The sequence below is a fragment of the Plectropomus leopardus genome, chromosome 15, assembly GCF_026936395.1.
Source record: "Plectropomus leopardus strain MGB_pleo_1.0 chromosome 15, ASM2693639v1, whole genome shotgun sequence".
In the NCBI taxonomy this organism is placed as follows: Eukaryota; Metazoa; Chordata; class Actinopteri; order Perciformes; family Serranidae; genus Plectropomus; species Plectropomus leopardus.
This window is the reverse complement of record NC_142190.1, coordinates 10,793,221-10,821,072: the sequence shown is the minus strand read 5'-3', so window position 1 is coordinate 10,821,072 and position 27,852 is coordinate 10,793,221. Positions and strand designations below refer to the sequence as shown.

At 38.1% G+C, this 27,852-nt stretch overlaps 1 protein-coding gene across 5 annotated transcripts; it reads left to right on the top strand.

Annotated features, from left to right (window-relative positions):
• The first annotated feature begins 844 nt into the window (after positions 1 to 844).
• Positions 845 to 27,852, top strand: tmem120aa (transmembrane protein 120Aa). 5 transcript variants are annotated; one of them, XM_042499538.2, is made up of 12 exons: positions 847 to 1,044; positions 2,854 to 2,972; positions 4,488 to 4,619; positions 4,901 to 4,960; positions 5,052 to 5,147; positions 5,997 to 6,086; positions 6,641 to 6,706; positions 6,845 to 6,906; positions 7,603 to 7,695; positions 8,861 to 8,925; positions 9,179 to 9,247; positions 9,957 to 10,506. In XM_042499538.2, exons 1-12 carry the CDS (start codon positions 967 to 969, stop codon positions 10,068 to 10,070), a joined length of 1,044 nt encoding a protein of 347 aa, XP_042355472.1. In that variant the 5' UTR covers positions 847 to 966; the 3' UTR covers positions 10,071 to 10,506. The 5 variants fall into 5 exon arrangements, with proteins under 5 accessions (XP_087944120.1, XP_087944119.1, XP_087944121.1 ...); XM_042499536.2 differs by having other exon boundaries at positions 7,600 to 7,695; XM_088087994.1 differs by lacking the exons at positions 8,861 to 8,925; positions 9,179 to 9,247; positions 9,957 to 10,506 and adding exons at positions 20,044 to 20,091; positions 23,975 to 24,207 and having other exon boundaries at positions 845 to 1,044.

Below are 27,852 nucleotides of genomic sequence, written 5' to 3'. Positions count from 1 at the left end.
TAGTACCCTATTTTTACCATGACTCACCCTGTAAAACCTGAGTAGCCTCCTGTGGTTGCAATCTATTTTGTTTTTAGTCCAGATTAATGCTTCATTTTCTGCAATAATTTCCTACAACATCTTTGGAAGAACATAAAAGTGACACTAGAAAATGATCGAAGGTGAAATAGAGATTATTTGGGTAAGCAAAAACGTGCAAAAAATGGGCAACCTGTCAAACATATATTTACAGTTACTTAGAGTTATGGTTACTGACTCCCTCTTCACCTCCACACTATTTTTAGTTAATTTATTAGCCAAAAAAAGAGATATAGATAGATATAGTCATAATATTGTTTTTGTAGGCTAATCGTGAAAATATGACATAATCACAACCCTAGTATAATGCCTTTGTATCAAAGATATTGTCTTTAAGTTAATGTACAGTGTTTCATTTTTTATGATAATGAATGAATTAAAGATTCAGCAGATCTGTCAAAGAAAATCATCAAAACAAAATGTTTTAGAACAACAGCAATATCAATGTCAGATTCGTGTCTCAAATAGTAGTTGTAGTAGTTAGATCTTGATTTCAAACATGACAAATAAAAAAAGACAACAAAAATAAAATATAAGCAATAAAAAAAACATCAGAAAATATTAAATATTTAGTAAACAAACACAAGTATTTCATGTCCAAAAGGGGAGTAAAAGAAAGTGAATACTCCTCAAATCCTACCCCCCTTTTTCAGTTCATCCAAAAAATTACAAGAAATACATATTTTCCAGGAAAGTAGGAAGAAATAACCAGAAAATAAACTAACACCAAAAACAATTCAGTCACTAGGGCTTTTATTCTGAAGGCCGTGACAGGAAGTCACTGTTGTTCGGTGGTTTGTTTTGACGCGGACAGCAGCTCAACTGTTGCACACAGCGGAGCGTGAATATTTCCCAACTCCAGAGGGTTTCCTAATGCCGGAGTAGAAAATGTTGTTCACTCCGACAGGTTTACCTGAATGTCTACGCGAATGGGAGGATTTAGAGAAGAACTACCAACAAATTCAGGTACGTTGAAACGACAGCGTATCTCCCGTGTCAGCTAACCCCTGTAGAGGTGCGCCCTGCCCGACAAGCTAACAGTCGGAGCAGGGTGGGAGCGGCCGGGGGATCCACCCTCAGCTGATAGAAAGGTAAATGTCCTGTGAAAACAAAAAACTCAGTGGAAATTGAAGTAGAGAAATGTAACCGCGTTGGCAACTGCTAGCGGAACTGTTGTTACATTGTCCGAGCACGACACTGTTTTGGGGGAGCACCGCTAGCCAAAGTTTATGGCCACTATATATAACTTAAAGTGTGTCTCTTAGTTATGGAGAGTACATTTACTCAAGTACATTTTTAACTGAGAATATTAACTTTATGCCACTTTATATTTTATCTATTTCGCTGCATTTCATTGTACTTATGAAGAGTGGGAATCACCAGAGGCCCCTGATTCGATATCATCACGATATGTAGGCCACGATAAAATATTATTTCAATTTTAAATGTTTTGTTATATGTTATTACAATACCATATATTGGTTACATGCAATGGAGTTTGAGGGCCACATTGAGAATTTTTTTTTTGAGACTTCGAGAATAAATTCGTAATATTATAAGAAAAAGTCATAATATTATGAGAATATAGATTTAGTTTTACCGAAAAAAACCCCCTGTGATTTATGAGAATAAACTAGTAATATTACGAGAATAAAGTTATAATTTTACAAGAAAAAAATGACCAAAAAAATGTGAGAATCAAGTTGTAATATTACGAGGATGTAGTTGCAATTTTACAAGAAAAAACGTAATTTTTCAAGAGTAAAGTCATATTTTTATAAGAAAGGGGATATTACATAATGTAAATCAACATATTGTCAGCAAACTTTAAAACAGGTGAGAGTGCAGGCACCACTGTCTCAGGTGTCGTGCTGTGCCACACACAGTTCAACAGGTAACCTGCTGACCTGGGATCTCGTCTGTTTTTCTCTGAACCTTCTCAACCTCAATTGATGAACCAACAATTTAGACAATTTTGTAATGCTGTTTTGTAGAGTTTAAAAAAAATGAAGTTAACGCGCAAATTCTGAAATTGTGTATTTGACACATCCTGTAACATTGTTTCCCTTAAATAACTAGTATCATTCACATAATCCACAAATAACCCTTTATAAAAGGAGGTCAAAATAAAAGACAGGAGAGACTGAAGTCTTTGAAAGACTAGCCACAGTTTATGGCCCCGATGTATAACTGAAAGTGTGTCTCTTAGTTGTAGAAAATACATGTACTTGTGTACAAGTTGAAGTTATGTTTACTTTATTTTAGAGTTTTAATTTATGCTACTTTATATTTGTACTATTTTGCTACATTTCAGAGTGTAATATTTTACAGTTACTGATCAGACAGTTGAATTTTGAACAGAAAGTGCTCCGAGGCACTCTGAACTCAAAGTATCATTCACTGTGGATGTCAAAACATGATCGTGATTACAACACAGCTAACTGTGCAGCAACTGTCAGCAGAGGTCACATGCTGAGTGGAATACAATAAGCCTCTGTCAGTAAATAAAACAATTACAACTCACAGACACTATATAGACACATAAGTACAAGCAAGAGGTGGGTAATTCTAATGAGAAATATCATAACAATAAAGTCTAATGACAAAAGACAAAAATTAACAACAAGCAAGTAACTTCCTCATGAAAGGACCTTTTTGTTATCTTTAGCCAATTAACTTCCTGTTGTTTATTGTGGAAGATTCACTGGTACGCCTCCTTTTATAATTTGGCACTGTACAAAAATGATATATGCTTTTTTTTTTTTCCACCCCCAGGACACACATCGTCTATATAAACAGAAACTTGAGGAAGTGACCAAACTGCAGGACAGCTGCTCGAGTGCTATAGCACGTCAGAGGAAGAAACTTAAAGAGCTCACTGCGTCACTAGAAGAGTAAGTATTGATCAGTGATTCAGTGAGCATCTGCTGGCAGTATCTGTGCAAGAGCAGGCCAATACAGTACAACATGATGGATTACTTTTAAGGCCTTTTTTAATGGTCTTCTTGTAATGAACATTTTCAGCTTATTTAAAATACAGCTGCCCATATCTTGGCGTGACCCCAAAAGTCAGTTGTATCACTCTGTTTGTCATTACAGGTTCTGGTTCTGAAAGTTATCATTTTTGTATAACCCCCCGATAATGCATCTGACATGCCTCTTAAGCAAGGACCTATCATATTGTTTTTCGTACTTGTACTTTGGGTCTATATTAGAACATGTTTCTATGCTATAATGTTCAAAAAACACTTGATTTTCCTCATAATGTTTGTGCTGAAACAACTGTATTCACCCTCCGTCTGCTACATTTTGGCATCTGTCTCTTCAAACTCAGCGTCTCTGCGTCGTCTATGCAGGAATCTGAATCGAAATTAGGGAGAAATTAATAACATCAGCAGCCAAGATTAGATGTTTCCCTGACGCTAGCATTGACGTGTAGAAGTGTAGGCTGCGTGATGTGTTAGGGCTGGGCAATTAATCAAAACATTCACAACCTCTAACTGACGTAATCTTGCCCATGTTGGTTATATATATATTTTTTGCTTTATTTAATTCTGTAAATCCTTTCCCCGCTGGGGTAGTCAACCCTCACGTATCTGGCGTGAGTCTCACGCTTTTGGGCTTTGACTCACGCTCTAAAGACACCAAGGCAAAACTCCTGCCAAAACTCTGCGACAGCTGAAGTGTTGAACAATCATGTACTGAAGTGAACGACTTTGACTCTAGAATACAGCTGAGTATTTGACGACTGTATGTGCTTTCATGGCGTTTCATTATCGCGGATCAAACAGCTGATGGTCCGACCCGGAAAAGTCATGGAATTTTCCAACATTTTCCAGGCCTGGGAATGCCATGGAATTCATGAAATCCTTGGAAGTTTTGGAAAAGTCATGACATGTTTTTATATGTAGTAAGATGAGTTGTGACAGTAATCTCCCATAGATTAGCCTCTCACATAATGTTACATGACAGCACATTTATTTTCTGTAGATGCTGATTTAAAACAGCTCTAGTATGCGTTGATGTGTGAAAACATTTTTTAACTATCATATACGTTTCTTCATTTTCTCCCCCGCTTCGTCCCTCCCTCCATGTATGCCACTTAACTGGAATTATGTTTGAATAAGAGAAAAATAGCATTGTGACGATGTAATTTAATATGTAGGTCGATGAACTCCAAAGTTTCCATGCTATGTCCAATTAGTGCTTTTAAATTGTACTGCTTTTTTAAGATGGAGCAATGTTCATGTTATACATTGTGAGTGGTCGTGGAAATTTTATTTTGGGTCCTTTTTTATATTTTCAATGAAAATGTTTGGGGACCCTGTTATTCGGTTTACTCTTCAGTCTGTGCTGTGTTTTAAATGTTGTATAATGAGTGTTTGTTTGTGTTTTTTATCCACAACTAGATGCAAAGACAACCATCCAACACCCAAATTAAATCCAGAGGATGTGGACACCATTGCTGAAATCCAGGACTCCATCAAAGACAGAGCAAATGCTTTCTCTGAGATGGAGGCTTTTCTGCCAAAAAAGAACGGGTGTGATTCTGTCATATGATCCATTGTGTGTGTTTGGGTGACTGAGGAGTTTTTTTATAAAGTGCAACAATGACTGTCAATGTGAAGCTGTTCAAAGTTGTTGTACATTCACATGAAATGTGCCATAACAGCTCTAACAGATCTGATACATGAGCGAAAAAAACACCCAATTCTGTTTGAAGCTTCACATTTCAAAATACCAAATTTATGTTTTATGTTAAATTTTATGTTTATGTTTAGGACGTTAGCATTTTGAACGACTGACACCTTTTTCTGTTTAGGTTATACCTCACTCTTGTTTTAGGAAACGTGAATGTTACACTCCTCAACAAACAGTCCAAGTAAGTCATGCAGATGTTCATTTTCTTATAACCCCAAATATGTCTTCAAAAAAAGTACAATGGTGTCAACATCACATTCACATCGTTTCAGATTTGCTTACAAAGATGAATACGAGAAGTTTAAGCTGGTCCTTACGGTCATCCTCTTCGTGTTCTCCTTCACATGTCGCTTCTTGTTCAGCTACAGGTAAGATTCACCTACAACTTTTTGATGTTTGCTGAACTTTTCTGAGTAAGATTTGTGAATGTAGATGTGCACAATGTAGCTATTTACCAGGATTAATACACATTTGGTGCTCTAGGAAATATTTATCATAGTAAGACGGTGCATGTGGGGCAGACTGAAGATGAACGACAGTGCCCCCGTTTGTCCTGATAAAGGAACAAGTCACTGAATATACTGTGATGTCTAGGTCTTTGAAAATAAGGTAATGTCCAAACTAAATTATAAAAATGGCTTCATTCACGACAGTTATTAAGTCACCCTGATAACTCCCAGTACATGAATGCTAGAGCCTTACTGCTAGTATCAAAATTTCCAAACTGACAGAAGTTTTCATATTAGATAAGATGCAAACCTTTATTGATCCCCAGAGGGAAAATTTGCAGTTGCAAAGGCACATGGACAGAAATAAAGATACATAGAAAAAGTAAGCAATACATTATTGTAAGTACAGTGTATGAAATTAAATAAGAATAAAAATTTAAATATAAACTATGCAAGACTTGAACACAAAATTTCACGGCAAAAGTGAACTGGCGGCACATATACCGTATATTTAGCACATTACATAAACAAAACATGGTGATAATTAAGCAGGACGGAGCATGTGGGGTCAACTGGACATAAATACTTGCTTATATTTGGTTATTATTTGGTGATTATGAGCAGTATGCGCCTGATCAGAATCAGTGTAGACAGACACAGGACTTCTGCCTCTGCTGTACGGCTGGTTTGTTTAATCATTTCTGCCATATGTGTACATTATTTGTGTGTTTAACCTCTTAATGTTAATCTTTTTTGACGTTGTCTCAGAGCCCTTGATGCCCTGTTCAACTTCCTGTTGGTGTGGTACTACTGCACGCTCACCATCCGGGAGAGTATCCTCATCAGCAACGGCTCAAGGTCTGTGACACATTTAATGTCTCCACCGTTTTTTGTTATGTTTTTTTCAATGGTACAAGGTTATTTTGGTTAACTACAAACTTAAACAAGGTGTGACTAGTCCTTTTACTTAACAGAAAAAGTAAAACTAGTCTTAATAACTGACGCTATATTATGCACTGAAAAAACTATCCAAAATAAAATTTAAAAAAACAAAACAGGATATGTCTTTTGTTTTAGTCTCTGTCAATTCTTGGTCTTGGTCAAATTAGTCAACACAACAAGCATGAGAGGCCACTGTTGCTTATGCTTATAGAGACCGGGACTAATAACAACTTGACTGAAAAGAGTGAACTCACTCCAAGAACTAATTAAAAGTAAATCTTATTTTCTCATTTTGGGGGTCATAATATGCGCGACACGCTGCATATGGACATATATATAATGTCCTGCAACTTTTTTGTTTGATGTCACGCAGACCAAGCGTGTACCTACATCTAGAATAACATCGTGCAGGTCTGGCAGTACTGCACACAGTCCTGATCCTGCCTGTCTGTGTCCTTGTGTTGTTTCAGGATCAAGGGTTGGTGGGTTTTTCATCACTACGTGTCGACCTTCCTGTCTGGAGTCATGCTCACCTGGTGAGCGACATTACCCAACATATTACATCTTCTCTATAACTGCACGAAGCATTATCATAACATTGACGGCTTGGTGTCAAAACTTAATTATTAAAATGTTTTTACACTTTTGAATGTCATGTTTGTGTTTGTTCTCAGGCCTGAAGGTGCTCTGTACCAAATGTTTAGGAACCAGTTCCTAACATACTGTCTATACCAAAGTAAGAGACTCAAACTACACTACATTCTTACATCATAAAATATACATGTTGTACTGCTCAGTAGTAAACTGGTAAGGCCTGTTGTTCACAGTGTTTTTGGTTTGTAATGCTTTAAAATCAAGCAAATCCTGTTTGTGACCCCTTGTCACAGGATATAGTGTAGACCTGTCTTATGTTGTTTTGTAAAGCTCCAACTATAATCGTGTGCTCCAGAGTGATTTCTCCTTCTCATATTGTGTAATTTTAAGGATTTTTGAGGCCTGAAGAGGTCAAAGTGTCTTGTATTATGCAGTTATTTAAAACAGATAAAGCATAATTTTGTGTAACAGGAATCCAGCCTCCATGTACAAAACAAACCCTTCATACAAAATAACACATTCGTAAGAGGACATGCTGCAACCTAAAAGCATGAAAGACCATTCAGCGACACAGAGTCATCCTCTCAGACATCTGACTGTACTCAGTCAAGCTTTTGAGGCACGGGATTACCAACTTTTGAACTGTGTCATGTGTACAAGGCTTATACCAGAAGATAAGAAAGCTGCCAGTTTCAAAAGGAAAGCTGAAGTTGTTTGAATATACTTACTTTTTTTTAAGTGTGCGTAAATAACACCTAACATATTTTATGACTGTGAACTTGGTCTACAATTAACAACTTCTTTTTCTTATATGTTCTCTGTTCTGTTTGCAAAGTAGGCTTTGTCCAGTTTCTCCAGTACTACTATCAGAGCGGCTGTTTGTACAGACTGCGAGCGCTGGGAGAGAGACATAACATGGACCTCACAGTGGGTGAGTGCAGTCTGAACTGCTGTCAGTCACACGCTTGTTAGTTTATATTCATAATTAAATGACTCTGAAATCATACAAGGAGAAGGTGCAGAAATCAGCTACACGTAGCTCCGGGGTCAGTCTACCACTCTGGTCCAGACTGAAATATCTCAGCAACTATTGAAAGGACCTCCATGAAATTTGATCCAGACATTAATTTTCTTCAGGTAATGAATCCTAATGACTGAAGTGATTCTCCTTCTTTCCATCTGTTGACAACAGCAGGTTCACAACTGTGGTTTTGAGTGAAATGTCTTAGCAAGTGTTTTATCAACTGTCCAGAATTTGGTACGGACATTATTGTCCTCCTCAGCATGACTTGTAATCACTTTTGTCAATCCACTGACTTCATCTAGTGCCATCATCAGATCAGAATTTCAACATTCAAGACCCAAAAAGGTTTATTGTCATCCCAAAACACTGCACAAAAAAAAAAACAAAGCACTGAGGTCCCGGTAAAGCAACAATAACATAGGACACTAAAATCTAAAACTAGCAGAAACAACAAATAAATACCATGAAATAAAACCATAGTCTAAGATTCATAAAACAATAGTTTCAGATTAGCAAGGATAAAAACAGCACAATTTAAAAAAAAAATGCATTAATTAATATAAGTACGAAAAGTCTCTGGTGTGTGGGTGTTATTGCAAATGAAAGAGTCTCCAGTGTGTGGCAGAGTTTGGCAAAAACTTTGGTTTATAACTAAATACCTGGAAAAACTTGAGTTTAGTGCTAATTAGGAATCCTTAGCAAAAATCTTAACGTATATAGCATGACACCTCATTGACTTTTACATTTTTCTTCACACTTTCCATCATGTAATGTCATTTTATCAGTGGATGACCATAAAAACACACTTAGCAGGGTACACTGTTTTTTGTGTGTCTTTTTCTCCCTTTTTTTTTTTTTTTATCCCTCCTACCCGTACATCTGTGGGGAGCACTGGGAGGAGGTGGATAATGTTCCACTTTTTTTACCATCCTCAAGCTTTTTTACTGAAAAAATAAAATAGTTACAAAAAACGTTTATGATTTTCAGTATAAAAAAAACAAAAAAACGAGAATAATGCCGGATAAGTCCATCTCAGCTCAGTGACTCTTGTCTTTCCTCTCCTGGTGTTCAGAGGGTTTCCAGTCCTGGATGTGGAGAGGGTTGACCTTCCTCCTTCCTTTCTTGTTTTTTGGTCATGTGAGTAGCCTCTCTCATAAAAGTGCTCGCTGCTTCCCTACGTCTAAGGCTCATTCATTTCATCAAGAAACAAAACATGGATATTTATCACTGCGTATTCCGAAGATTAAAGCGGATGAAATATTAATTAAAAATAAAAACAATCTGGGTGAAAATCTCACTTCAGATATGCAAAATAAAGAACTGGGAAATTTGATATCCAAAGTTACCTTTTCAGAGCATTTATGACTGTCGACTGTTCCTCCTCTCACAGTTTTGGCAGCTCTACAACAGCATAACGCTCTTCAAGATGTTTCAGCTCCCAGAGTGTAAAGAGTGGCAGGTTCGTACACTTCAACGTTCCCTCGTAAATTTATTCTGAAATTTTTCAGAAGTGTTGTACCACTTCTGTTTGGAGTCTGAATCCTGCCAGTGTTAAAAGGATTTCTGATGTCCATTTTGGATAAACATGAACAAAAATGTTTTTAAAGATCATTACAATGTATTTTTACTATAGATCTTGGCTCATAATCATCAGACTCTTTTTCTTCAATAAAAGTAAAATGTGTACAGTGACAGCACATTAATGGCTAGTAGCCATACCAGCTTGACTGTCATGACTCAGATTTGTTAAAAAATGTAACAAATAAAGGTATATTTATGATTATCTGGCACTTCTGATGATTATCTGGCCAAGAAAGCAAAGCAATATTTTTAGGAAGTATTAAATACTGAGACTAGCTAGGGATGCTCAAGATCGGCCACTGTTATTTAGGTTTGGCTAAATTTAAAAGGAAAAGGCACCAGGATGTAGATGTTTGACACATTTTAGTGAGTGAAAAGTTAAAACATAATTTTAATTTGATGTATAGGCTATACATTTTTCAGATTGGAGAATGTTAGAATCACTTCAGGCCTACAGATGAAAAATGAAAAATAACTACTATTCATTTCCATATAATTTTTGTGGTTTGTGTAACAGCGTATTCTATTAGAGTTCTTTAAGTCACAAAGAGCACCTCACTAAGCTTTGTTTTTTTGCTGCGGTGCAGGTTGCGATGTGCGGCTGCTCCTACATGGTGCTCTTCATGGGAAACTTCTTCACCACGCTGGGAGTGGTTTACCAAAAATACATGAACAACCAGGACAAGCCAAAGAGCTTATAAAGCCTGAACAGAAAAATCACCAAAAATACTCCTGTTTCTGAAATGTGCAAAGTTACCATTGGCTCTAATGTTCTCTTTAGAGCTCTTTATCTATGTTATGGTTGTCCTAGTGGATCATTTACATTTCCTGCGACTTTTATCAATGTTGGTTTCATTTGTGTGAAAAATTATGGTCAAAGCAATTCGTTGTACGGGTCGGCCAAAGATGTTTTCACATTGACCTGTCCAAGAAAAATAAGTACCCTCCAGGTCTTTCCTATTGAGGCTGTAAGGTTGTGTATCAGGATGAATTGTACAACTCTGTTGAGGAAATGTTACTGAATGGACACAGTAATGGGGTTTGCATCATATTTATTTAGGGTCTGTTACTCAAGAGCTGCTTTGTATTTTAGCCTTACAGAAAGTGCTTGATTAAAACACTCCTCCCCAAAAAAAAGTTTGCATGTTTTTGTTTTTCCTCATAACAAAAACAGCAAAAATTAGAGAAATTCTGGAAAGCTAATACAAATTTGTTTTTTTCTTCTTTCTTCTCCCATTAATCATATAACAACCCCTCAGATTTACATTGTGGCCCTTTGAGGGACCCGAACCCAGAGGTTTGGAGCTGTCAGACTAAACCAGCATATATATATATATATAAGTAAATGAAACAATTAACCAACTACAGCTGATAAGACTGCTTTTACTAAATTAGGATTTTGCATGCAATACGTTCTTTTCCTAAAGAATCTGAGTGATTTTTCACCACTGGTGAGTGGATAATTATTTTACTGCAGCACGAATATTCAGCATTTTTAGATCTAGATCTGTCATGGTAACTACTTTTTGTGGATGATATATTGTCTTACAGATAATTTCAGGAAACAATATAGTAAGTTTTAAGACCATGATATGTCACTAATTTACTGATATCATAATAACATAGTAATACAAGTACACCCTTTTTAAAGAGCAATGCAGTTTAAAAACCTTATAATATTCAGACATGGGAATGTAAAAAATGAATAAAACATAAATAAAATAAAAACCACACAACTTAAACAAAAAATCAAACTGAATCTCCGGCTCTATTAGCAAAAAATGTGCTCCATAAAATTCTGGCATCATTTTTGGCAAAATGTTGGTGATATTGTTATGTAACTAAACATACAAAGGCGATATCAAACAACATAGGGACATTACCTCGATAAATTGATTATTAATTATTGTGAGAGGCTTAATATGATCTTCTTATACCTATTTACACCTATAATGTGTCTGTTATAATAAGCTCATCCTGTTGTGTTGTGTTTCTGATGTACAAAATTTAATGTAAGAAACAAATTACATTTAAAGGGAAAAAAAATCATAATTTAAAGCTGTCTTAATACAAAAGTCAGGTGTTCATATGAACATTGGAACAGGTTTCACTTGCAGTAATAACTGTTGATACTGGCAGTTATGAGGTACTGCTCTAATCAAATCTGTGGTTCTTGCTCTAATGGCAGTGTTTTTGGCGAGTACATGAAGCATTTATTGCATTACATCAAAGTGACCACAAGGTGGAAGTATTGTATTTTGACTGAACGCAATCCGATTCCATGTAAACACGCAAAGTGGATTCATCCATCAAAACTGAAAATCTTTTCTTAGAGAAACATCATCACACTTTTCTTTATTTTTCCAAGTTGTGTTTTTAACGGGGATCCTGGGAGTCATTTCTCCAGATGGATCACATCTCTTTGAGTGTTTACAGTTCACCATCTGCTGCTGCAGGACTCTGAGGAGGATGAGGAGGTGTTGAACCCAAGTGCTGATTGTTCGCACGCCATCAGAGTCAATCGTCAATTTCAATGAGTGAATGTTGCTAATCAGCGAATGCTTCAGAGTAATTGTAATGCAAACAAGACAATTATCAGGCCTCAGTGGGAGGGCTGGACTCAGAGCTCTAGGGCCACATTTAGAGTCATGACTGGGAGCGAATGTTAATCTGGACTAATCTGGAATAGCGCCATGAGTTTCTGTGGTAGCTGGTTGGTGGCGGCCTTGGAAATGTCTTTTTGAGGAACGAATTCTGCGTGGAGTGTGGTTGCTACCTCCATAATCTGGGCGTCTGTGGTGGCACAGATGTCTTGCTTGATAGAGTTAATATCGACCTTCAGTGAGGTGATGGCGTCGAGAACATTTTGTTATTTTTTGTTGTGAAGGTGGGGCATGGCGGCGTGGTGTCTTCCTCTTGTTTCTCTGTTCTGGCTCTCGCGGTTGGCATTTTGGCGCAGTTTTCTAACTTTTTTGTCAGTCTCGTATCAGTGATTATACAGAGTTGGTTTGGGATTAATAAGTATCAGATTTCCAGGATTTTAGGACATTTGTCAGATTTTAGGACATTTGTCGGATTTTAGGACGTTTTTAAGATTCAGGACATTTCTAGGATTTAAGGATGTTTCTGTGGAATTTTCAGAAGTTTCTAGGATTTCAGGACATTTCTTAGATTGTAATTCATTGAGGTCATAACTAGGGTCTCTACAAGCTTTATTTTTATGCTTTTTGATGCACACCGGCACCTGATTTATACTTAAAAAGTACAAAAGCAATTACTAGTGTGAATCACTTTGGGTTTTTTTTGTGAATTAGAAGACGATTGGAGAGCCACCTGGCACCCTATCAGGAGGCCAGAGTTGTCCCGTTTGCCATAAGTTGAGTATCACTGTTGTAGTGTCTTTTAAACACACATCGATATACTGATATGCAAAAACACAAAAAGAAAAACTTCATGAACACCATTATCATTGTAACTTCACTAGATAAAGCTAGAATTCAATAAAGCTTTGTTTCTTAGGCTTTATGATTTAAACATATCTGCAGCAGAGCCACAGTGGCAGAACACAAAGAAATGTGAGCTGTAAAGAAATTTGCACTTCAGATCAGAGGGAATAATACCTGAAATATTTAAAATGGAAACCAGCTTCACTCCCAATTTATTACAGTAGATCTTCCCCCACCCCAGCAAAAAGTCCTGGAAGAGTTACTGCTGCAGGGCCAGAGAGAGCGAGCCTGGGCTGAACAAACGGGACGAGGAGCAAAGTGAACGGGGTGGTAGAAGGGGAGGAGGAGGGCTGGGGGTTCTCCCAGCCTGCACCTCTTTCATCTTTCTCATTAAAGCATGGAGCAGTGGGGGCCGTCAAGAATGAGCCCAAGGACATGGGGATCGGGGACTGAGTCTGAGCCTCGCATCAGGAGGTGGAGAGGGAAGGAGGGAACAGCCACAGCAAGCAGCCGGGCCGCCATGTCAAACCTTCACCTTAAACTTAACCCACCTTCCCTCTGGGACGCAGATAAAGACCTCTTATCTGCGCTCACCTCCTCTCCCGGCCTGGGAACGACTCTGGCAGCAGAAGGGAGGGCGAGAGAGAGGAAGAGAGGAGGTGTCTCTGGTTGAGTAGCTCTGAAATACACGTGCTTTCTCTCAGAGAGTGTGTATGAAAGAGAACGGCAGTTTCCATGTGGGACAGAGTGATTAAAAAAGAGGCGAGGAAGTAGTTCATGATAGAAGAGGTGATTCTGAAGAAAGAGGCTGATCCAGGAGTGGAAATCTCACTGAGATATCACTGAGAGATTTGGATTTATGTTGGTGATAGTCTTTTTGTTCTTTTGTACAGCTTGTTGAGATGCTAGTTTTTTCTCAAGTAAAAAAATTGTCTAGTGTTAGATTCATTTTTTATGACGGCGTATTAGGGCCACTGTATTAACAAAAACAAACAAAGAAAACGGAGGGCAATATTCTGAGGAAGTAAGAATATTCTCTGAGTTTATAAAATCGCAAATTTGTGAGAAAAAAAGTCACAAAATGTTTTTTTCGGGGATCAAAGAACCACATCACTTCACAGACTGAGCACCTGATAGCATCTGTGTGATGAGGTTGATCCAAAGTGAAGTGATGTGGTTAGAGATTGATATCATTTACATTGATACCATTTAGAGGCATGTGTTTCCTCTCATTTATTGCAGCTCTTTCTCTCTGTTCCTGCATTAGTCACACACACCTGCAAAACTTCAAAACACAGCCGGTTGAACTTCCGTTACCTGATGAACCTCGGTGTGGCCTCAGGACAGTGTCGTCTTTGGTGGTTGCAGCTCAGTTATCTACCTGCAGGCATCAGGTGTTTGTTTTCAGGGCTCCTAAACTCTGAGATGTGCTTCAGACTCTCTCACTTCTCAAAGTCTCTGGATAATCCACTGACCCCGGTGTGAGCATGCTGACTATTTGTAAGGAAAGAAAGTAATTCCAATAAAAACACTGTTTACAGTCAGCTCTGTGGATTATGCAGAGTAGTCTAATAGAGGTAGTGTCTCTGGAAAGATATGTTGCTGCTGAATATTTAAATGTAATTCCTCAGTGCTTTGAGCAAACTAAGCATTAATGCAAAACCACAAACTTAATGCTTGTGGAGGCAGAAATCTCAGGAATATATATCTCAAATCCTGGACGAATGAAACCAAATGGATGGTTGCCACTAAGAGGAAGTGAGGAAGTCTGTTTTTGTTGTTATTTAGGTATTTTAAAGTTAGTTTTCACTCTCAGGAGTAGACTTTAAATGTTAGCATGCGTATATATCAAACCAAGATGGTAAACATGGTATACATTATCCCTGCTAATCATGGGACAATACTCCCGTAGGCCCAGATATGCAAGAGCCCCACTACCTCTCCTACACAGGAGCAAGACACACAGACTTTGTGGGGGGTTTGTGTGTCTTTTTAGCACATTGTGTCTGTTTTTTGCATCTCTTTGTGGTTGTTTTGTGTCTTATTGTAGTTGCTTGAACCTATTTGATGTAATTTATCATCGTTTGTTGGTCATTTTCTGTCACTTTGTGGTCATTTTGTGTCTCCATGTGGTTATTTGTTTTTCTTTGAGGTAATTTTGTGTCTGTTTTGGTTGTTTTTTTGTCCCTTTGAAGTAGTTTGGTGTCTTATTGTAGTCATTTAGGTCTTTTTTTAATGTGATTTAGTATAGTTTTTCAGTCATTTTGTGTCGCTTTGTAGTCATTTTGTTACCCGTGGTTGTCTTATGTCTTATTGTAGTCGTTTGCATGTCTTATGAGAAAATCGGAATCGTTTTTTGATCATTTTGTGTCGCTTTTATGTCTCCATGTAGTAGTTCTGTTTTTCTTTTAAGTACTTTTGTGTCTGTTTTGGCCGTATTTGCCCCTGTGAAGTATTTTTGTGTCTCCTTGTGGTTGTTTGGGGCTGATTTGTGGTAATTTTGTATTTCTTTTTGGACATTATGTGTTGCTTTGTAGTCATTTTGTCTCCTTGTGGTTGTTTTGTGTCTTACTGTAGTCATTTGGATCCCTTTTGAGGTGATTTGGTATTCTTTTTGGTTGTTTTCTATCCCTTTGTAGTCATTTTGTGTCTCCTTGCGGTTGTCTTGTGTTTCTTTGTAGTTGTTTTGCATGCTTTTGTGGGTTTTTTTTGCCTATTTAACATCTTTTTGCAGTTCCTTTGCATCTTTTTGTTACCTTTTTGTATCTCTGTGGTCACTTTGAGTCTCCCCGAGTACCCTGGTTGGTGCCTATATATATCTTTACATTGTATTGGACATGATAAAGTCTAAGTTATCTTCTTTTCATCAGCACTGCGCTGCTTAGATTTTAAGATCAGACTCAGATCTGACAAAGAAACACTTTGAGGAGCAGAAGAAGACACTCAGCTGCACAGCGCCTCTTCCAAAATGCCGTTTGATGGTTCAAGAAGAAGGTAGAAATGTTAAGGCACATGGCAAGCAAGCCTTATCCTTACAGTCTGCTTTTTGTGGTTGCTATAGGAACCCGCAGTCCAAACCCCCAGAAAGCCAGAGTGTGTGTAATCATTTCTGCAGAGTGGGGGAAGTCCTACCAGGGTTACTCCCAAAGAGCCGTGTTAAAATAAAGATGAATTCTCTTTTTTCTTTCTCACTCTGCAGGCCATGAAGATCTCTCTCACTCTGTCTCGCTCACATTTCCTCTCTCCTCATGCTTTCATTTAACAAGTGGATGTAATCATGTTCCCCTCTTATTAAATATGCATATTTAATTTGGCACTCAGATCATATTTCAATAGGTGAAGGAGTGGCTGTCGTGGGACTTAATTTACTAATGAGAAGGGGAAAGATCTGCAAGAGCACAGAGCTGTGTTTTCTTTATGACCCTTGTTTTGTTCAGTCATTTGCCTAAATTATATGGGATGCACTCCTTAAGTTGTAATCACTTGGATGAGACATTCAATGTCAAGTGCACACCAAAATTTAATAGCAACAGCCTCATGCCAAAATATTAAAATATTCTTTGGTGAAGAATAAATTCATTTGAACTCAGCATGATTTGCAAACATCTGTCACTATAATAAACTTAGATGTCTTGTGCAAAAAGTATCTCTGTGTTGAAGAATGACAGGTCACTTATTTGTCCATTGACTGACCTCTGTGAGTACATCTAACAAAGGGTGGGATTTTTGTTTGTTTGTTTGTTTAATATTTCTGCTACATTTGGAAGGTAAGTATTGTACTTTTGGTTCTAGTTACTCGTTACTATGATGCATAGCTCTCAAGGCAACCAGTAGGTGTGATTTGCTAAGAAATAATCTGCCACATAAAACCAAATAATGCTATTTTTACACTTAAATTCCTGCGTGGACCCAACAAAGAAGATATAACGTGCTAATGGATAGCTGTATTTTCTGATCTATGCGTTAATCTAAGTAAGTTATCTTCTTATTTAGAGACTGTGCAAACATATTTCACTCTCTTTGATTTTAGCTAAAGAAAGTATGACAGTTCTCCAAGACTTCCTCTTGAGGTTAAGATTTGAATTAAAGATTGTACCCAACTACCTGATTACCTGATAATTTAAAGGTACAGTGTGTAGGATTTAGGGGAATATATTGGCAGAAATTGAATATATTATAATAATTATGTTTTCTTTTGTATATAATCAGTTGAAATCACAGTGATTTTTTTTTTAAACCTTAGAACGAGGTGTTTTCGTATCTATTTATATCTACATAGGGAGCAGTTCCTTGTTCAAGGAGATCACCATGTTGTTTTTACAATAGCCAAAGACACAGTCTAAACACTAGGGGCCATTTGTGTTTCCAAATGTTTGCATTGGCCCCATAGTTCTCCTACACACTTGGCACACAGGAGACGTTTCAGTGGGTTACAATGTGGAACCTAGATGCCATGAAATCCTACACACGAGACCTTTAAGTCACAAAACAAAGAAAAATCAATATTCCGCAGTAAATATAGACAATTTTAAATACACTGTGGTTCTATGTGTTTACAAAAATATACGGAGTCCGCATTTACAATTGTACACAACTGTGTCCCATAGAGTCCTTGACCCACATATAGGTAATATTCAGCCCTGAGGGGCCGAAGATTGAACAATGAAGTGGGTCAATAGGCCCACTCCCACACACACACTGTGTGCTCTTGTAAGCCAGATGGCCAATTTTCTCTGAGCCAAGAGAAAATTAATCAGAACACATTTTGTCCTCCGTCTGATTGAATACAATCACCCCACTCCGTTCAGAATAAACACCCTGCAGCGTCCCGCAGAGCACGGGCAGCGAGTCAGGTGCACCATGCTCATTCAACATGTATCCACACAATGGTCCATAGTGAAATACAGGAGGAAACATTTTTATTGTTAATACTACAGCTGTCATTTTGAGATGAAGTGTAAAATATTTTTTACGTGTGTCCTCATGTTTCTTAAACATGGCTTGTATAAGTTTACTTCGGTCAGTGATTCTGAAGTGGATTTGCAGCAGTCGGCATGGACAACCACAGATGTAGAACAGAGGACTTTTATTTTGACAAAAATGATGCAGATATATGACCACAGTACAGGAAATTAAAAAAAATGACATGCTCTAAAATTTTTCAGTCCCAAAGGCAAATACTGATGCTTGGTCAGTAGTACTTGGCATCAGACAGTGATGCACAAAGGCACCCTTTAGTGGCAGTATGAGCTGCACAAGCCAGCTGCATTTTTGAAGCTCCAGGAAAGTGCCATAGTATAAAGACCTAGAAATCCACACACAGCAGGTGGCAGGGATGTTGAATGGGTCAAACAAACCCAAGTCTGTCACCTGTGAGCCAGCTGTTTGTGTCCAGTGTGAAACCAAAAGTCAATCGAGTTATTTTTATAACATTGCAGCATGCTAACATTATGGTTTTTTTGTCTAAACCTAACCACCGCTTTTGTTGCCTGAACCTAAGGAAGGGACTAGAAACAAAATTTTCACCAAAGTTGTTAGTTTATTTTGAAACAGAGCTTTTGCTGTGAAAATATGTTAAAGTTTATTTTGAATAGAAACAAGACATGTTATGAGTGTACAATGACATGCCATCTTTGGGCGTCCAAAACCGATCCTGGAGTGGTGACTAGACGGTCGGTCATAGTTTGACGTGTAGGGCCACTAACCAAATGGCGAAAGACCCCAAGACCTTTGTGGCCCCCCCAGTGTTAAAACGAAACTAATGCCCTTGTGTAGAGCAGCAGAGAAGGAGCACCAGGTAGGTCTGGTGACACTGTGTGGCCTGGAGAGACATTCAATATGAAAATATCTATAAAAATATAACAGAAAAATTAAAAATTACGCTGTGAATTTACACAATTTGCCCCACCACGAGTCTCGAGAACAGTTTCAGTGCTCCTTGGCACAGATTCTCCAAATTTCCCCAGTACACTTGTTTTATTTATTAATTTAAGTGTTCAATTATGTATTTTGGAATTGTTGTTTTCCTCATGACGGTCTAAATGCATATTCAAAGCTGCCTCCACACTGCCAGGAATATAATTGTTGTTGAGAGTCACTGAATCGCTTTATTAAAATGGAGTCAAATTTAATAGTCTTTGCCAAAAGAAAGTGAAATAAAAATAAAAAATCTGATATAAACTGAGGCCTTTAAACCCCCATCCTCTCAGAAACAACACAGAGGACACGACCTTGCAGAGTCACAGTTGTAACCAGCACATATATAATGAGGACAGATTGGTTGCTTTCGAATGCGCTGACGCCGAGAAGCTAAGATGTGACTGCAGAAACTAATTGAAGCAGATGCTGACAATACTGAGGACTATGAGAGAACAAGAGGCTGCAGGGCATTGCACATGCTGGAGGCCTAAAATACATTGTTCACACACGCCCCCCCCCCACTGTGACAGGTTTAAAATATCACATCGCGCCTTGTGTTGCCTTGTTGAAAAGCTTTTCTTCCCAACATCCGGTTTATTGCCTTTGTTTCCATCTTTTCAGCACAAAACAGAGTTTAAAAAAGCCTTCTAAAGCTCCATTTAATGTCATTGTTACTTTCACTGCAGCCATTGTTGGTGAGCGCTAGTCGCTGCTATTTCCAGTTTCCCCTGGTTACCGTTTCCCTTTTAAATCATCACAAGCCCCCACGCTGAGCTTAGGTGTAAACAAGCAAATAAAACAAAGCTGCAGTGAGTAAACACACACTTGTAACACAGATTATGCATCGTGTTCTTTCGACCGTGACAGAGTTTATACCTGTGTTGACTCCGCAGAGGAGGCGGAAACAGGAGTTGTTCCTGTCGTTCACAATTAGGACAGAAAGAAAAAAGAGTACATAAATGAGACTGACACTTTATTTGGTCTGGAGTATGAAAAAAGAAACACACTCAGCTAAAATAACATCTATTTTATGTACAGATAAATGTTGAACGTTGTTGACGACGGACCTCACATTTCACATACATCTTCAGTATATTTTTGGTGGGATATGAGAAAAACTGCACAAACTGCACTGTAAGTTCATGGTAATTGTCACAAATAATAGCCTTAAATAGCCTATTAAGTTATATAATAATTATTTAAGTTTTTCTGCTGAATCACAGAATTTCTTATAGCAAATGCTTTATGGCCTGCGGGTTTATAAGGGTTCGATTTACAATATGTAACAGTTTTTTTTTCTGTTTCACAGAGGTTCAACTCTTCACTGGGGTTCTTCAGGCTTCAGGGGAGGAGCTCGGTAAGTGACTATTATTATTATTACTGATTACAAACACATCTTGGACTTGTGATCAATAAATCTTAATCAACTTGTCAACATTATTTCAGTCTCTTAGTCAGAATCAGAATCACAAATGTTCGCAAAGTAACTTGACTAGGTCATTTAGTGCATAACATTAAACACACTGCAAAAATAAAAAGACATAATATAAAGTAAAATTAAGACGTTTCACAAAAGAATATAACAATATGTAAATATGTAAAATGATTAAAGTTTTAAATTTTAAAGTGTACAGTTGTGCAGGAATGTGGAAACCATTGCCCATGGGATGTAAAAGTTAACAGTATAACACAGATACAAAAAAATGTGCAAGAGGGGAGTTAGTTGAGATTGAATTATGTGCTTCAGTGTAACACATAATGACAGCAGTATGTGGTCAGCTGAACACGCAAAATGTTATTTTTATAAAATGTAACAAAATTATCTCCAAGAAACATACTTAAAAAATATTAGAGAGCTACAGACCTGTAAAATAAAGTGTGCACCAAAAGAATGAATATTTCCAGCTCCTTTAACTGCAATCTACTCATTACATTATGAGATAAATTCCATGCACAGTTGACCTTTTAACCTGAGGGTGGGATCACCGAAAAGCTTCTCGAGTGTCCAAATTGGAAACAATGACGGGGAACGTAAATGTGTGTCAGTAAATCTCATGGCTGTTAGAATCTGATATTTCTTGTAGTGGATGATTTGACCTGAGGACGGGTCAGTGCGAGCCAGCAGGTCAACTTTAACACCAGGATTTATCCTGTGGGGGGAATATGATTACCACTGCAAATTTAATGGCAGTGTGGTCAGTATTTGCTGAACTGACAGACGATTCTGTAAAGCCCTAAATTGCATTCTTTGCATCCATTTTTAAATTCTTGCTTTCTACAACATCTGCAATAAAAACTGCAGCATTGCTGAGGTGAAGGAAACATCAAGGTTACAGTAAGGAAACCATGTTTAAGGTTAAAATTAGGTGACTAAAACAGTTGGTTACAGTTCAGGAAAGATTGTGGCGTTATTGCAGGTTTGTGATGAAGTCAGATGACCTCCTCACCGTTATTTTCTGCATCACTACATAAAGGAAATGATTAAAAAAAATAAAAAATAAAAATCACCATTAAAAATAGTAAAAGTGCGGACAAGAGATGCTTAATAAATGATTATTTAGAAATAATATAAAATTCTGTTTAAAATTAAAAGAAAAAAAGTATCTCAATGCAACTCACGCATTGCTCACTGCACAAAACTAAAACACTAAATGCAAAAAAATAAAACGTGCAAACATGTTGCTCGCAGCTGCAAAACATGACACACTATAAAAACCACAGTGGACAATGCGGGCATAAGGCCACTGCTGTGTCATGGCTGTCTGCGGTGCACAGGAGGGGTAACAAAACAGTGCTGCAACACTGAACCAAAAGCATAACAATAAAACAGCACAAAACAATGGGCTTTCACTTGCAATAAATGTCAAGAATAAAAGCTTCTTTCAGCTGACCCAAAAAGAGGTTAAAAAGAATGTGTGATGCTTGCAGAGAGACCACTTACAAGACAAATATACAGAATAGAAATGGTTGATGACACACAGTTTTGATGTGCACCCTGAGGGGAACCATGTAGCCTGAAACTGACCCCATAATTTTAAAATGTGAACACAGTGAATAGTTAACACCTCTGGGAACGCTACACACTTGACTTTTTTATGTGATTGGATGATTGAATGGCTTAAGGTTAATAGCGTTAGCCGCTGCACTTGGAGTTGTCAGTCAAGTTACAGGGGGCCGAACTCGACCCTCGTCGACATACCTTCAACGCACAAACAAGAAACAGTATCTCGCATTAGTATGTGAGGAGTTAAAAGGTCTGTCACCGCGCCTGTTTAAGACATTGCTTACATTTAGTAAATTCTAATTTTAAGTGCAGGTTTTCAGCCCGTGAGAACTTCCTCAGAAAAGCGCAGTGAAGCTCTTATTTCTTGTCTGTGAGCTACAAACAGCTGAAAGCGGCTGCCGTCATAATGCGGCTGAGAAGGGGGAATTTAAAGCCGCCTTATCAGAGCTGCCTGAAGGCTCCGGCTCTTCAGTTCAAACCCTGTTTTTTTAGTACTGAATTAAATTTCTGCTGGATTACTGAACACATGTAAACATTCAAGAGCCACATCATTAAAGCCACTCTGTTTATTGTTAGAGAAAAATGTTCAGAGAAAAATCCTCGCGGTTTACATGTTTTTTTTTTAATGTACTTTAGAAACTTGTATTAACTGAAGAAAGTGTTAATCCAACATTAAGTGATATTTTTTTCATAAAAGTACTGAACCAAATTGTGCCTGTAGTGCTGAACCCACTGAATTATCCTCCAGCTCTGTAGCCTGTGCCAGTTTTTTTTAGCCTCTTTTAGCATCTTTGGCTCATTGTTTTGTATCTCTCCCCTGCCAGTGCACAAGTCATATGTAAAACACTGTAAATCCCTACAGATCTGTAGTACTATCACTAATCTCTACTTGTCTTTATCTATGTTATATTGAAATTACATATTTTACAGGCTTTGCATTTAGATTAAGTGCTTGTTATCTTAATTCTGCCTGCGCTGTGATTAGATCTCAATTTAAATATAGGAGCTAGAAAAGAGCAAGACGCTATAGGCATCAAGTTATTCTTTGCAGCTTCTCTAAATATCATATAACTTGTGAGATACTTACTCATTCTTATTCTTTTGGGAGTGTTTGAAAGGCATTTTACATCATTTTGACCAGAACCAGGCTCTGCTTCTAGTCTCTATGCTAAGCTAGGCTAACCATATCCTCACTGCAGCACAGACATGAGAGCGGTATCGATCCTTTCATGTCATTCTCGGAAAAAGAAAGCAAACAAGCATCTTTCCCCAAAATGTTGATGTGATCATTAATGCAGGACTGAATAATTTATGTGAAAGATGGAGTATATGGGGAAAGTCTCTTACATGTTACAGAGATTTCCACATACCGCAGCACACAACACACAAAAGTGGTTACAGTCTCTTTATTATGTGAGTAGAAAATACATGGCAGAGTCCTCGAGGTCCTGTTAATGTAATCAGAGAAGAATGGATGTGAAGTGTGCTGTCTGCTGGTGATTAAGAGCTGCCCTGACCAAATTTTGATTCACTACATTTGGGAACAATTGGCCACCTGGGTCCCTGTACTGTGTCTATATGGAGTCCGACCCCGCCCCGTCCCTCCCTCCCTCTGTGCCCTCAACGAGACACTGATGTGTCTAAGCTGAGGTGTGCCAGAGTGATTCATTAGCTCATTAAGGCGTCTTGTGGCCATGGCAACAATCTTTCCGAGGGGTCAATGGTAACGTGACGGTCTCCTTCAGGGCGAACGCTGTCACAGGATCTGAGCAATGGTAGGAGGTACAATCAGTTACTCCCTCCCCCAAAACATCCCGAGGTCCCATAACCCATTTATGCCCTCTGCCTTACAAAAACACACACGCCTCCACACCGCACAATGCTCCGACTATAATCTAATCAGAAATTCTGAGTATATCTAATGATTCTTGTTCCAGTAAGCCTCCAGCTCTGTAGATTTCACCTCTGCTGAGGTGAAGGCACATGGTTTTCTTTCTCTGTGTTCCTCAGGATCACTTCTGACTGTCTGCTCATTTATTCAGCGTCTGCTGTGGGTGGTGTCGGACAAGAGTTCACTCTTTTAGGTTATGTTTGGTGAATTGAAAACGTAAGGGTTGAATATAATCTAAATTTATATTATATGTTTTGTGTTGAATTAATGAACATGTATATTTTTATCTTACAGAAGCTCTGCATGCTATGTAATTGCATCATGCTCCCTCTGTGTCTTTTGTAGTCCGAGCTTCTCTGTTCTTCGCTGTTAGATGGTCTGGCTGCGTGTGCATGTTGGCGCATGTGAGTCCTTGTTTACATGGCTGGATTATGACACAATGGGCCCCTTGGCACAGACATGCAGAAGGCCCCACCGCCTCTCCTCCCAACAAGTTCTTATCCCGACTCGTCACATGTTGCAGCTTCATCAGTGGACTTCCACGTCTACATATTTCGAGTTAGTTATCTTTCTGCGTCTGTTGTTTATGCTCCAGGATGCCACTGTGATGTCAGTGAATGCACATGGTAGGATGGTGTGGCAGGTGGTTTTGTTTAGACAACAGCAGCATGGATGGTTAGGTTTAGGGAAAGGAGGCGTATGGTAAAGTGTAGAAAAAAAAACATATAATGAGTGCCAAGAGTTGAAAAAATGTTCAGCTTTGTGTAAAAATGCTGTGCTCATGACTGTTACTTCAGCTGCCTAGTGACAGTGGAGGAGGGAAACACAACCCGCCACAAAGACAAGTCGCCATATCTGATATATACAAGCACTGAACCACAACAACAATGAAGGAAAAATGTGTAAAAATATTATATATATATTTTTCCTCTCATGAACCTACACAGACTAGCATGTCCGTCCTCTATCCCTGAAGTCTTCAGCCTTCCCCTCATCCAAAGCAAGTACTCTACCATATGCCGGCATGTTTGCTTCGGCGGATATTCTGTATCATAGCAACCAGATGCAGCAAAAGCTTCTCAGCTGAAAAAATACACTGCATCTCCAAAATGCTCTCCTATGCTCCCAGGTGTTTTCTGAGGAGCGCCCAAGTGTGAACGAAGCGCCCGGCGTTTTCAGCCGGGAAAAAAATGCTTTGGTAGACACGGTCCCGAAGAGCAAGACACCAGACTTTATAGTTGTTTGGCATCTTTTAGTAGTCGTTCCGCATCTTTTTGTTTCTCTTTGTGGTCATTTTGAGTCCCTGTGTATTTGCTTTGCACCCCTGTTGTGGTCATTTTTTGTGTCTTTGGGATTGTTTTGCCCCTTTCTGAAGTTTTTGTGAGTCTCTTTGCAGCTGTTTTTCATCTCTTTGTAGTTGTTTTGTGTCTCTTTGTGGCCTTTGTGAATAAACCAATGATAAAACATATAACAGACCCGGTTAGTACAGAGGAACTTGAATCATAAACCGAACAAGATATCAGGATGAAAAACTTATACAGAAGCTGACAGCTTTACTAATTCTAGTTTAAAAGTTAATCATATTAACCTTGAATTACTTAATTTGTTTATGCAAATTGCATCCATCAGCTGTCGTGGCTGAATTCTTTACATGACAAAATTTATGTTGTCAAACTACATTATTTCCATTGATTCTTCTTGTGTTTTGAGCTTTGACTCCTTGGTACACACATATTTAATGCAGCATTAAATTAACTGTGAAAAAAAGCAAAAATAAAACACATCCTTTTCTGGGGATTGCTCACGGCATGCAGTAAGTGTGAAATAATATGGCAAAAAAACTTTTTTAGGTTTTTTTGTGTTAAAAACTTTAATTGGATTTTCCCTTTTAGTTCATGGCCAATTTCCAGCAGTAAATATACAATTTCACAGTGTTCTAATACAACAGTGATGAGGCCGCTACATCACAAGGTCTTTTCAGTTGTGCTATAATCACTACAGCAATAAACACAACTGTCATGGTAATATACTGTACAGTCAAAGGTCCAGCCAGGCAGATTTTTATCACTATTGTTTTCTACTGTCTGCAGCCAAACACTGAAGGTCTTCCTGGGTGATGCATTGTGCCGCTACAAGATGAGCTTTGCCTGCATGATTTGGAAATGGGGCCTCAGCAAAACATAGTGGACCTGATAAGAGAGAGTTTAATCAAAATGTTTCAATTGCCCAGTTCATACTGCAGTGGGAGTGATAAGGATGCAGAAAGTGCACTTTTTTGGCTCCTAGGACTGCAGTCTGGGTAAAGTTTCTGAATTGTACGCTAGCCTAATCACCTCATCTTTGAATTTCCTTAAACTGCTGCAGGACATGGAGGATTTCTTCTGTCCTGTCAGAGTTTTACAGACGTCTCTGATGGGGAAATACTTTTGGGGCCACAGAGGACATTTTAGTTGCAGTACTGCCGTTGGCCACTGGGACAAACTGGTAGCTCAACTCAGCTGAAACTGCAAAACTTGACCAAAGTAGCCTCTTACTTTTTTTCAATGCTATTTCCAAACTGTATACCTACTTAGATAGACAGATTATAAGGGGGAACAGGACACACAGACTTTGTGATGGTTTTGTGTCTCTTTGTGGTCATTTTATGTCTCCTTGTTTTTGTTTTATGTCTCTTTAAGGTCATGTATCTTTTTTTTAGTCTTGTTGTTTTGTGTCTCTTTTGGGTAAAAAAGTCTTTCTTTAGTAATGTCGTGTCTCTTAGTGGACATTTTGTGTCTTCTTGTTGTTTTGTGTCTCTTTAAGGGAATTTTGTGTCTTTTTTAATTAATGAGGTAATACTGCATCTTCATTAGTTGTTATGTTCCTCTTTGAAATAATTTCATATCTTTTTTGGTCATTTGAGGTCACTTGTTGTCTTTTTGTAGTTATTTTGTATCTCTTTGAGGTAATTTTGTGTCTTTTTTTTGGTAGTTCTGTGTATGTTTGTAGTTATTATTAGTTATACACAACCTCTGTATATGGAGCACCGCTCTATCCACTGAGCCACCAGGCACCCTTGTTAAGGTATTTTTGAGTCTCTTTTGGGTAAAAAAGTCTTTCTTTAGTAATGTCGTGTCTCTTAGTGGACATTTTGTGTCTTCTTGTTGTTTTGTGTCTCTTTAAGGGAATTTTGTGTCTTTTTTAATTAATGAGGTAATACTGCATCTTCATTAGTTGTTATGTTCCTCTTTGAAATAATTTCATATCTTTTTTGGTCATTTGAGGTCACTTGTTGTCTTTTTGTAGTTATTTTGTATCTCTTTGAGGTAATTCTGTGTCTTTTTTTTGGTAGTTCTGTGTATGTTTGTAGTTATTATTAGTTATACACAACCTCTGTATATGGAGCACCGCTCTATCCACTGAGCCACCAGGCACCCTTGTTAAGGTATTTTTGAGTCTCTTTTGGGTAAAAAAGTCTTTCTTTAGTAATGTCGTGTCTCTTAGTGGACATTTTGTGTCTTCTTGTTGTTTTGTGTCTCTTTAAGGGAATTTTGTGTCTTTTTTAATTAATGAGGTAATACTGCATCTTCATTAGTTGTTATGTTCCTCTTTGAAATAATTTCATATCTTTTTTGGTCATTTGAGGTCACTTGTTGTCTTTTTGTAGTTATTTTGTATCTCTTTGAGGTAATTCTGTGTCTTTTTTTTGGTAGTTCTGTGTATGTTTGTAGTTATTATTAGTTATACACAACCTCTGTATATGGAGCACCGCTCTATCCACTGAGCCACCAGGCACCCTTGTTAAGGTATTTTTGAGTCTCTTTTGGGTCGACCGTTGTTAATGTTAATTTGAGTGACATTCTGCAAGTGAAGGCCAGGTGGCCCCCTGACTTTTTGGGCCCCTGAGCCTGTGCCTGGTAGGCTTTCTAAGTAATCCATTCATGCAAAATGGTTAATACACACAAAAGAGTCTGTCCAATGATGTAGTTTCTGGTAGAGCAATCCTCCTGTTCCCATTTGGAGGCTTGTTAGTGTGATTGCTGTAATTTTCTATAAGACATTAAAGACCTAGATCTTTTTTTCCAGAATAAACAAGTTATTAAAATCCTGTTTCACAAATGGGGGAGCGTGCCCTTGAAGCCCCCTGGCATTTCTTTCTCTGGTGAATGGCCTTTCTTACTGTCCCACCCCTTTCTCTGACAGAGTCTGTCCAAACCATCGGTCCTTGACTTTGTCTGGCATCC